Here is a 12,923-nt window from a genome sequence, read left to right as displayed (position 1 = left end):
GTTATTCAGTGACCTAGAGGAGAAGGATCTTTAGATTCATATCGAGATGGGTGACGACAGGAGGTATAGTGATATTGGATTGGGCATAGTTACTTTTCAGAGGAAGCATGGGGCTCCACTCACCATGAAAAATGTTATTTATGTGCCCGGGCTAAAGAAGAACTTGGTATCCTTTTCCATGCTTGAGGATAGAGGCTATGATGTGATCTTCGAAAGGAAAGGTGTTCCTTCAACACATAGCCACAGGTCAAGTAAAGAAGATATGGATTCAGGTTAAGAATCTTTATAAGCTGGAGGTAGAGGATTGTGCTGCTTTGAGCATGAAAGCAGAGATGGTGCAGAGCTGAGACATTGTGTCACTTGCATCATGGGGATTTGAAGATCGTGAAACAGATCTCCACCAGTTTGCCCAAAGGTACACTAGAGCAAGTTGATACATGCAAGGGGTGTACTTTGGGTAAATACATCAATTCTTCCTTTCATGAAATAGACATTTGAGTAGAGGCTATTCTAGAGCGAGTCCATTCAGATGTATGTGTACCATTCTCAACAACATCCATGACCAAACACATGTATTATGTTATATTTGTTGATGACTTTTCTCGAAAATGCTGGATATTTGTCATGCAGAAAAAGGATCAAACCTTCACTGTAAAGTTTTATGAGTTTAAATTATTGGTGGAGAAAGAGTCAGGCAAGAAGGTTAAATATCAAAGGAGTGACAATAGTGGTGAGTATGTCTCAAATGAGTTTAAGAACTTCCTGCAATGGCAGGAATTAAGTGGGAGTTGACAACACCCGATAACCCTCGGTAGAATGGGATCTCTGAGAATATGAACAAAAGCATAATAGGGGCAGTGAGGGAAATGTTGCATGATCAGTGACTACCACTACACTTGTGGGCTAAGGCATGCAACACAATGGTTTATGTTCAAAATTGTAGCTCGCACTGTATACTTAGGATGAACACACTAAAGGAGGCTTATACCGGTAAGAGGCCAGATGTTGGTCACTTCAGGATTTTTGGGTCATCGGTATATTTCCATGTGACAAAAGATGCACGGAAGAAGTTGGATCCAACAACAGAGTTGGGGATATTTGTGGGGCACACTGATACACCTCACAACTATCGAGTATACTTGTCGACCAACATGATGACAACGGTTCGTAGGGATGTCAGATTCGATGAGGAGAAGGCCATGCGAGTTTCCCTTGAGAGGAAGCTTCAACTACATGCGGCTGAGGAGCTTTTATCTCCTAAGGTTGAGGACCCTCAGATTGATGTGGAGCAACCACATGCATAGGATTCGGGAGTGTAGACATCCACTCAGGCAGAGTCTTCCAGAGATGGGAGAAAGTGCACTAGAGAGGCAGAGAGATTATTGTCAGATGCTAGAGAGAATGTGGGAGCACCCACATTAGAGTGCAGACAAAGGAGGTCACCTAACAGGTACACTAGATATATGGCTCTTATGAGTGGATGTGTTGTGATAGAGCCATCTTCCTTTGAGGAAGCAGTGCAACAACTGACTTGGGTTGATGCCATAGTAGAGGAGTATGACTCCATAGTTCATAACAGTGTTTGGATGTGGTCCCAAGACCGGAGGACAAATGAGTGGTGAGCTCCTGTTGGATTTACAAGATAAAGCAAGCTGCAGATGGTAGTGTGGAGAATCATAAGGCTAGATTTGTGGCCCGTGACTTTTCACAAGTAGAGGGGGTTGACTATGATGAGACCTTTGCTCTTGTTGCAAGGTACTCGTTGACGAGATCTATATTTGCACTGTCAGCGCAGATGGGTTGGAAGATATATCAGATGGATGTGAGGACAACCTTCCTTAATGGCATGATTGAGGAAGAGGTGTACATAGAGCAACTTGAAGGTTTTGAAACCTTCGACCATGAGTCGCATGTGTGCCAGCTCAAGAGAGTGTTGTATGGGCTGAAGCAAGCACCTCATGCTTGGTGCACTACGATATATAGCTACTTCACCAGGTTAGGCTTCAAAAAGAGTGAAGTGGATGCGAACCTGTAGTACATAGTGGTGGAAGGTAAAATGTTTATCATTGTAATGCATGTTGTTGATCTCATACTGACAGGTGATGATCAATTGATCAAATATTACAAGGAGGACCTTGTAAGAGAGTTTGATATGAAGGACTTGGGGCTCATGCATTACTTTCTGGGCATGGAAGTATGGCAGGGTGATGGGGAGTTGTTTGTGTCTCAAGGCAAGTATGCCAATGAGATACTGAAGAGGTTCTGCATGGAGAGCTACAAGCCTATGTAGACTCCTCTAGCTGGTAACTAGAGGAAGGAGGATGCTACTTCAAGTGAGGTAGTTGAAGCTACTATTTACAGGTAGCTAATGGGTTCACTCATGTACTTGATGAACACACGACTGCATTTATGCTATGCTGTTAACCAACTTAGTCAAGTGATGGTTAGGCCTACAAAGCTATACTAGAAGGCAACAAAGAATGTATTTAGATACCTTAGGGGCACTACTCAATACATATTATGGTACAGATGGACAGAGGGAGTGAAGCTTTAAGGCTTCATGGATGCAGATTGGGCGAGGAGTCCATCCGATCGGAAAAGCACATCGGGAGGGATTTCCAGTATCGGGTCAGTGACAATTTCTTGGTACAACAGGAAACAGAGATTGGTTGCACTCAGTTCGACAGAGGCAGAGTACATGGCTGCAAGTCAGGCAACATGTGAAGCCATATGGATGAGGAAGATCCTAGTTGGTCTGTTTGGTCAGCAAATGGATTTGACAGTGATTTACTGCGATAATCAGAGTTGTATCAAACTCTATGAAAATCCATTTTTTCATGATAGGTCCAAGCACATTGATATCCGATATCATCATCTACATGATTGTGTATTGAGGCAAATTATGTTGTTGGAGTACATTCCCATGGAGGAGAAAGTTGCTAACATTTTGACAAAGGCATTGTTAAGATGCAAATTCGAGTTTCACAGAGATAAGGTCGAGGCAACAGATAATCCCTTTCTTGTTGAAAGGGAGTGTTGAGAAATGGCAACAAGAAATTTCAGTTTAGTTTGTCCTTGAATTAAACTGTGAATTAAAATCAAATTCTATTCTCATAGAAACTTGTAAATAGTTAATTAAGTTTAATTAACTTAATTAGCTTAGGAATTTCGAGTTGGAAGTCTTTTGGAAGTCATGTAAGTGTTCTCCCTAAATTTTAGGGGTCCAGTATGAGTTTATTTGAGTTGTAATTAGATAACTCAATTTACTGAGTTATAGTTAGTTAAACTAGTTCTAACTGTTTGTTGAACTAGTAGAGGATTAGCAGTCAATTAGTGCACTGGTGCATCCACAAGTGCTACTCCAGATAACTGAAGATTCACTCATTGGAAACTCATGCATGCCAATTCTGAGAAAGACCCAGTTGAGACTAGAGTGCAGGGACAATGTACTATCATGTGTGATTTACTGAGTTGTAAATACCATGCATGCAATCAATAAGAGGACCTAATTAGGATTGCGCAATTTTGGAAGCATGAATTCCCTTTGAATACGAGTTATTCATCCTAGGAATTGTGCAAGGAAATAGGGGCTTCGCAAGTAGTGGAATTTTGCTAAGTGTTGGCTAAGAGTGAGTTTGTGAGGTAGAGAGTTGAGCATACTTGTGCGGAATTGTTCTTGTGAGAACAAGCTTTGTATCTTCACTCATATTTTTTATTAAGGCAATACAGATAGGCAGGGTTTTGAGCAGTGGCTTTCCCCAAAAAAACTTATTGTATTATGTGTCATTGATTTGTCTTCCTCTTGTTCATATTGTTTTCATCGATCTACTGGCTTCCGTTGGTTGAAAGTAGAAGTAGATTCTTGTCCTGTGCTTTAGTAAATTGCACGAGCTTGTGAATCTACATGAAAATCAACAAAAACTTGCAAACACAAGGATTCCCCTGAGATTGGTTTCACCAGGATTAAGAAACTCTCTAGATTTGAGCTCCAGATCGTTGAAAATCCTGCATTTCCAAACACTTAAGCACCGATCATTCTTGAAACCCTACCATAGTAATTTTTGAATGTTAGTTACATTATTATTATTATTATTATTCATAAAAAAAATAATATATAATATTAGACATATATACATTTTAAAAAACATGTAACAAAATTCTTAACCATGGAGATTCATAGAATTTGTTACAATATCATGGCTAATACCATGGCTTATCAATACAATATGCCCAAAAAATCACAACTCATTTGATATGATACTTGTTCATACCACAATTTTTTAAGTAATGAATTTAAAATAAAAAACAAAAAAAGCATTACTACTTTGGAAATAAATCATAACCTTTGATTTATGTATGCTACTAAGAATAGAAACACGTCCATCCACATAATTAGGTGGATGGTGGAGATTTAACTTTTGTGGAATATGTTGGAATATTCATAGTAGTATTCACATATTAAAGATTAAAATTCATCTACAGGTTAATTATGCTCTTTTAATTAATTTATCTCTAATTAATTAAAGAACATGTTATATTAGACATGTGGTATGGATAAGCCATGATATTGTAAAAAGAGTTGTTTACAAGTTAAAAATTTCCAAAAAGTGGAGGTGAATCTTCATGATTAAGAATATTGTGACACATTTTTTAAAATGTATATATATTTAACTCATATATTAATTCTTTTATAAAGGATAATAATAATTTAAAATAAAATTATAAGTTTGTTAACTTTTATAATTTTTTTAAATGTGAAATTTATTATGAAATGAGTATTTTGATGCTTATTATGAATTGATACTTATCAATATTTAGCGACTATTTAATTTAATTTTTTCCTCAAAATGAACCATTTAATTTATATAACTAGATTAATTTAAATAATATTAAAAAAACTATTGAGCGGGTGGCTCTCTACAACCGAGTATGGGATAACATTTAACAAATTTTGATAAATGTTTAACATTTAACATTTATATGTCAGCTCAATTAAAAAGTAATAAAAAGTTAAAAGTAATGTACAACCAATTATGGTGGAGATGTTGTAGTGTAAAAACTTAAATCATGGTTCAATTAATAATAAAATGTTAAAAGTAATAGAAACAATAAGCTTCAATTTGTTATATTGTATTTTTTTGTAGGGCACCTTAGCCCCTCCAACTGGAAAAATTCCATAAATAATTATAAGTTACATTGGTCATGCTAAATTAATAATAATTGATAGACAGATCTACCTATGGTCTTGCTTTGACAGTAATTAATAAATTGAGATATGAAGTGGTTAAGTAAATTGCCTACTCAAGCATAAGAACTTCATAAACCTTGGTGGGTAGTAACCATGTGTAAGTCTACACACTTCCAATTTTAGAAGACATAAATAATACATGTTATTCGTAAATATATTTTTTACATCTTATTTCTATCCGTTTTTTAGCAAAAGACTTCCTTTAATTATGGTGGAAAGTAAACTATGGTAGATATGTTATTTACTTGACTATAAATGATTTTCAAGTATTTTATTTTTGGATGTATGAGCCAATACCAAGGCTTACTAATACTACACGTCAAAAAAACCATATAGACATTAAAATGGAAAATAATTTAGACATTACATATAACATCTATTGCATGGAGTGAAAATTGTCCATCATATGGATGGATGGGGAGCATTGATTGCAAAGAGTGAAAATTGTCCATCATATGGATGGATGGGAGGGAGAGAGAGAGGCGGGGGAGAGAAGGAGAGAGGGAAAGAGAACATCTATTGCATGGAGTGAAAATTGTCCATCATATGGATGGATGGGAGGGCGAGAGAGAGGTGGGCGCCAGAGAGGGAGAGAAATAGTCACAAAGCTGGAGGGCAGAGAGAGAGAGAGTGATGGGGAGGAGAGAGAGAGGGAAGTGTAAAAGAGATAGAGGAATGAAGAGTGAGAGGAGGGGACAAAGAGGAGAGAGGGAGGGAGAGAGATGGAGTTGGAGGGGGGAGAGAGGAAAGGAAAAAATTACATAGAGATATAGCAGTAGATAGAGGAGTGACAAGGGAGAGATGGAGAGAGAGGGAGAGAGGAGAGGAGGGAAGACAAAGAGGAGAGGAGAGAGAGGGGGAGAGAAAGGGAAGAGAGAGGGGGGACATGGAGATGGAGGGGGAGACAGGGGGAAGAGAGAAGGAAAGAGGGAGGGAGATAATGATAGAGTTGGTGGTTAGAGAGAGAGATGGAGGGAGAGATAGAGGGAAGTGGGAAGGAAAGAGAGAGAGAGGAAGGAAGAAAGAGAGGAGTTGATAGAGAGAAGGAGAGAGGGAGGAAGATAGTTGAACAAGAGGGAAGAGAGAGAGGGAGGGAGAGAGTTGAGCAAAGAGGGAGGGGAGAGAGAGAGAGAGAGAGGGAGGGAGATAGTTGAACAAGAGGGAAGAGAGAGAGGGAGGGAGAGAGTTGAGCAAAGAGGGAGGGGAGAGAGAGAGAGAAGAGAAGGACAGATAGATCCAACCTTAATATGATATATGTAGATACAAAAACCAGCAAAAAACCATCTTAACCTCAAATTTATCAAGCCCCAAAAAAGATCAAATCTCTTTTCACTTAAAAAAATAAAAAATTGATCCCAAAGAAAACTCAATCCCTCTCAAACACTTATAAAACACTATATCTAAACTAATATCTTATATAATCCAACCATAAATATTTCCATAAAATTATGTACTTTATAATAACAAAAAATAAACTTATTTTGCCCTCTAAAATATCTCTATCGTTTTTCCAACAAATATTCTCCAAGGGAAATAACGGTGAGATTTGTCAATCAAAACATCCAAAGCATTCCTAGCACTACCAATCGACAAATTTTATGGTTAATCCTTCTTCCACGTGTCGGTAAACTATTCCCTTAGACGGATTCTAAGTCAACCGTCGCCACCCTGATCAAAATTCGGGCGCACCTAACCTTTAGGTTAGTTAACCATATAGGGTTTAGAGGTTAGTATAGCGACGTGTCGGTAAACTATTCCCTTAGACGGATTCTAAGTCAACCGTCGCCACCCTGATCAAAATTCGGGCGCACCTAACCTTTAGGTTAGTTAACCATATAGGGTTTAGAGGTTAGTATAGCGCCGTGTATATATTCGCACAAAAGTCCAACTGCTCCTTTTTCTACAGCAACACGGCAAGAGCCGAGCGCATTTCGATTTGGGTTTGTTGTCAGACTGCAATTCTTGAGGGGGGTCAAAATTTCTCAGAGCTCACGCGCTTTGTTAATGGATTCTCAGTCCAATTTTCAATGCAAATTCCACGCATCTTCTTCATCTTTGTACATCAAATCCTTCAGACAAAATCAAAATCGAGAACAGCAATCCAGCGACTCTGTTCTTCTGAAATCCTGCGCGTGGTTTCGGGAGCTCTGGAAGTACAGACGGGTGGCTTTGAGAGTTCTTTAGCCAGGTACGGCATTGAAATTCTGTGCATAAGATCCTCATTAATGAATGATCCGTTTCCCTTTATCTTTAGCCGAAGGAGTAAACAGTAGACCCCCCTTTTTTATCTTGCTTTGGACGGAAACCCAAAGGGTTTCGATCCCGTGATCTCCTTATACAGACCCAACAATACTTTTCTCGGCGGGTAAGTGCTCCATGATGGGCACCAGTGGTGCTCCCAAGAGGTCCATCCGATCACCGCGGCAAAGGGCTAAGGTTCCAGGATGGGCTTCCTTTGATGCCCAACAGCGGGGTGGGGTTCCTAAGGCTGACGTGGACCCTTTCCCACCTTTTCCTCCAACCTCGTCCTCTTCTAATCATCTCCAGAGAAAGCCAAGTCAGGGTTCTGTTATGGACAAGAATTATCTGAAAGAAAAAAATGATGTCTCGGCTGTGGTGGGGCACGAAAATATTTCCTTTATCTCTCCAAATTCTAGAGGCAAACCCTGGAAAGGATTTTCCCAATTGATAGAAAAGGTTGCTGTTAGGCCAGAGAAATTGATTGATCCTTATCCTAATGCAATCCTGGCTAGCACTGCTATGCTGCAGGGCGTGACAGATGATGCAAATCAGAAAAAGGTTGCAGTAGAGAAACTGAAGGCCTTGTATGGTTGGGCTGATGAGAGCCTGATAGAGGATGTTTTAGTGGCTGTTAATTATGAGCTTGAACAAGCCTCTGCTTCCCTGGAGTCTATGGCTGTGATGACGTTGCCGGAGAATTCAGATCCCTCTGATGCATCTGAAGCTGTTGAGAATTCTCTACCTGATCAGAGTTCTGAAGGAAGTGGCCCTCTATTGCCTGAGTCCTTGGGTTTTGAAAATTTACATGTGACAGTTGCAAGAGGACACATGCCAACTGCTCCCCCTGAGCCAGAATGGGAGGAAGATGATGTATATTTGAAACATCGAAAGGAAGCATTGCGGATGCGTAGGTATATTTTGCGAGCCTATTTCCGTGAAGTCTATTGAATTTTTTTAAGGTGATCATTACTGATAATTGGGAAGGCATGAACATATATTATAATCGCTTGTTTTCAAGCAGGGCTGCAAATCGACATTCAAGGGAAGCTGAAAGAGCTTATTTGCGAGGCGATCACAGCACTGCTAAGAATATTTCTCTAAAATCAAAAGATGAACATTTGGCTGCAGATAAACTAAATGCTAAGGCAGCTGCAGAAATTCTTCAAATTAGAAATGAAAAACATAAGGACATTTGGAAGTTAGATCTACATGGGCTTCATGCAGCAGAAGCGGTGCAGGCCTTGGAATTGCGATTGGAAATGATTGAATACAATACTTCTGCCCCATCTGGTCCAGGAACAAATCAGCAAAGCAATTTCAATACAGAGCAACAATCTTCGGGATTATTATCCTTGCGAACTTGGAGGCCATCTGAACTGCAAGTCATAACAGGTAAGAAGTTACTTCACTGTATCAATTGTTGGTTGTTCTAAAAATTTGCAAGATACTGTCACAAGGGAAAATATAAAGCAATTGGACAAGTCCTTATATTGGAAATATGCAAGGGAAAAACAATTATATCAATGAAACTGTGATTTCTTGTTTTGTCTGTTGTCAAATTTTGATGTGACTAACTATAATCTAGTGATGAGCTTCGTATGACGTGACTGACTATAATCTAGTGATGGGCATCGTCTGATTATGGATATCAGATTCCTATTTCAGCAAATATACAGTTTCAAACACTCTGTTTTGCTGTTTTCTGCTATATTTGCAAGATTTTGTCACAACGAAAATATAGAGCAATTAGATAAATCCTTATATTAAAATATGCAAGGGAAGAACAATTGAATAAATGAAAATGATTCTGTTATCCGATATGATGTATCTTAGTCCAATCTAGTGGCCATCATCTGATTATGGATAGAAGATTCCTATCTCAGCAAAAATACAATTTCAAACGGTATATGTTTTGCTGTTTTCTGCTCTATTCGCTAGATATTGCCACAAGGGAAAATTTAGATCAATTGGATAAGTTATATTGGAAAAATGCAAGAGAAAAACAATTATATCCATGAAAATGTGATTTCTTGTTCTGTCGGTTGTCAAATATGATGTGACTGAGTCTAATCTAGTGATGGGCATCACCTGATTATGGAACGCAGATTTCTATCTCAGCAAAAATACAGTTTCAAACAGAATATGTTTTACTGGTTTCTGCTCTATTTGCAAGATATTGCCACAAGGGAAAAGATAGAGCGATTGGACAAGTCGTTATATTGGAAATATGCAAGGGAAAAACAATTATATCTATGAAAGTGTGATTCTTTTGTCTGTTGTTCAGTATGATGTGACTCCATCTAATCAAGTGATGGGCATCAGCTCATTATGGATAGCAGATTCCTTTCACAGCAAAATATAACAGTATGATGTGACTCCATCTAATCAAGCGATGGGCATCAGCTCATTATGGATAGCAGATTCCTTTCACAGCAAAATATAGTTTCATATAGTATATGCTTGCTGTTTTGTGTTCTATTTGTTAAATATTTATCATCCTTATATGTAAGTTCATCTCTTTGTATTTATATGTAGGTTCATCTCTTTGTATTTTTTTGCTATTGCAGGAGTTGTTCATCTCTTTGTATTTTTTTCTGTTGCAGGATTTGTTCATCTCTTTGTATTTTTTTCCTGTTGCAGGAGTTGGAGTCCACAGTCGTGGTGGTGCTGCTCTTCCTATTGCAATTAAAAACTTTCTTATCGATAAGGGGTATATATTTATCTCAGACTTTTAACATGAATTGTCTTGTATTAGGGCTTTCATTGAAATTAACTGCATGTGGTTCAGCTGTATTTGCATTGATCGTATTATCTTAGACTATTATTGAACTGTGCCTGATTTCATTTTGTTTAAACTTCTAGAATGAATAGGAAAATTAGATATTCACCATGCACATTTCCTTACATCGAATCTAAGCAGTTATCATATCTTCTCAGCAATCTATGACTTCGGAAGTTTTGGGTGGATAAGAATGTCTGGAAAAATGTTTTGATAGTTGGCTTAGCATATCTATTGGACCGTGCAGGTACAAATTTAGTGAAGCTAGAGCAGGCGTGATTGCTGTTCGCCCTAAGTTCCGCTATAATTAGATTCCTCTTTTTAACAACCCAGCAGTTTGTATGTACATAAAAATCAATCTGAAGATTTGTGGCCTGATTTAGGCCAATGCACTTACCCATTGCCGTGAATTATTTATTTGCCGTGAATTATTTATTTTAATTGATTTCATTCCAGGAGAAAATTGTTTCCTGGTCGTTATTTGTACGTTAAAAATCCAGTCCGCAATTAAAAAAAAATTAATTCTCTATACATTCATTTTTGGTTATAGATTCCGACAGTTTGAATTTCTGTGGCCTATTTCTTTTGGTCGTTGAAAGTCTACCGTCATTTCTTCTTCCCTTCTTCATGGTTTGGTATTTCATATTTGTTTTTGAAATTAGATATATGTAATTAAATAATACAACATTATATTTCACAAAATAATTTGTATAAAATAAGTACGAGGATTTTTAGTTACTGAAGCATTTGATTTATAGGTTTTTGTAGTTACTCAAGCATTTGATTATAAGTTTTTTTTAGTTACTCAAGCATTTGATTATATATTATGTACTTTATAAAAGATATATTATATGTATTTCATGTTACAGTATAACAATTTTTACGATGTAAAGCCTTTTCTCTGGAAAGAACTTCACTCAGGTCTTAGCTGTTTTCATTATGTTTCTTCTGATTTAATGTTAGATGATTACAAATATCATCTTTAGATTCAAATCTTGTCATAACTATTTTTTTTTTAATAGCTACCTTTTCCTTATTTGTGTCAAGATTATTTTGCTCGTGTTATTCTGATCTTCAATCTTGTAAGCCCAGGTAAAAAATAAAAGTGACTAATAACTTTTCTGAGAGAAACCAATGCCAAAAAACGATGCTTGCAAGTTTCAGAAAAATAAATGTACAGACAAATGTGCTCGCGCCATATTTCTGGCAGGCTGAACGCTAAAAGTTTCTGCTGGTACACAGTCTTCTGCCACGGCTATGCCATCAAGTTACTAAAGGTTCAATTGATTTAATGTGCATTGTTTTTGAAAAAAAAATAAGAAGATAGAATATAAGGGTTTTATCCATCTTTTAATAACCATCTAACCAATTTTGATTCCAAATGCTGTAATATTTATTTACTCATAGAATATTTGCACATTAAAATCGTGGGTTTAATCGAACTCAGGTAAGACAACACAGGAAAGATGAGAAAGTGACTTGTGATATGTCTGGATAAAACTGGCATTGTCCAGGAGATAAGACTTAGTGAGGCCCATCGTAGGTCTATAATAAGAAGAGTAAAATCTAATTTTTTTAACTTTTTCTTTTTAATATCAGAATATTAAAAATACAGATAAAATGGTCTTTCTGGATTTTTTTTAGATTTTGTAATCTTAAATTTTATGATTAATAATATAATTATTTTGTTGGTTTTCTTTTGAGATTTTGGATTTTATGTTTAATAATTTAGTTGTGTAATTAGTAGTTTACTTTATTTTTATAAATGAATGATCTGAATATGTTGGGAATGGAAAAACCTTATTTTTATAAAATGAAGTTGGGTAGAAATAAAATGATTGAAAACTTTGTTAAGAAAGTGAGTTATTGTAACAATAGTTTGTAATTCTATTTTCATTACATTTTATTATTATTTGTAATTTTATTGTTTTGTTTTATAGTCCAAGAACTAAGTCAAGCCTCAAAATCTGTGTTGTGTTTATGGTGGCTACTCTTCATACTATAAGTAATAATAAGAAGTTTATATTTTCTCATGTTGAGCACTTTGTACTTGTATATTTCAAAAATTGAAGCATGAATTTATACTCTATGGATGTAAGTGTAGTTTCTATAAATAAAATGGTGTAAAGGATGTTGTATTTACCTTTAAAATTACAAAGTATGAAATATTTTTAGATTTACACAATTTTATTTTTAGAAATTTCAGGATTTGTAAGACCAAATTTTATAAAACTTAAATAATATTTAGAGTATTTAAAGTGATGAAAATAAGTTTCTTATCAGAATTCTAGAGTTAAGAATTTCTACATTTTATTTAGGATTATAATAATATTTCAAAACACTAATTTTTTCCCAACACAATGCTTAATGTTGGTAAAGGGAGTTCCTTGCCAACAACAATCACTTTTATCTTGCTTAATAGCACTCCACATTGCATTCTTGGTTGTTAACAACGTGGCTGGCCTTTTGCACACATGATATTCAATTCTAAGTAATTTTTTTGTAAAATCTTATTTGCAAGTTAACATGTAGTTTAGGGGTTTGAATATGATAGTAAAATACAATACTTATTTTTAGTCAATCATTTAAATTAAATATATATATTTTTTACACAAACGGATAGAGGATATATTAGATACTTGGCCTTAATGTCAA

The 12,923-nt window shown here is 36.4% G+C and overlaps 1 protein-coding gene across 1 annotated transcript; it reads left to right on the top strand.

Annotated features, from left to right (window-relative positions):
• The first annotated feature begins 7,136 nt into the window (after positions 1-7,136).
• Positions 7,137-10,580, top strand: LOC149183948 (uncharacterized). Its single transcript, XM_089417346.1, has 4 exons — positions 7,137-8,400; positions 8,511-8,881; positions 10,130-10,199; positions 10,516-10,580. The coding sequence occupies exons 1-4, from the start codon at positions 7,625-7,627 to the stop codon at positions 10,577-10,579; spliced, it is 1,281 nt and encodes a 426-aa protein (XP_089273472.1). The 5' UTR covers positions 7,137-7,624; the 3' UTR covers position 10,580.
• The last annotated feature ends 2,343 nt before the right edge of the window (positions 10,581-12,923 follow it).

This window comes from Pinus tabuliformis, chromosome 3_2 (genome assembly GCF_031772625.1).
Source record: "Pinus tabuliformis cultivar Carrire ecotype Pingquan chromosome 3_2, CPIR1, whole genome shotgun sequence".
Classification (NCBI taxonomy): Eukaryota; Viridiplantae; Streptophyta; class Pinopsida; order Pinales; family Pinaceae; genus Pinus; species Pinus tabuliformis.
This window is presented reverse-complemented; position numbering and strand designations above follow the sequence as displayed.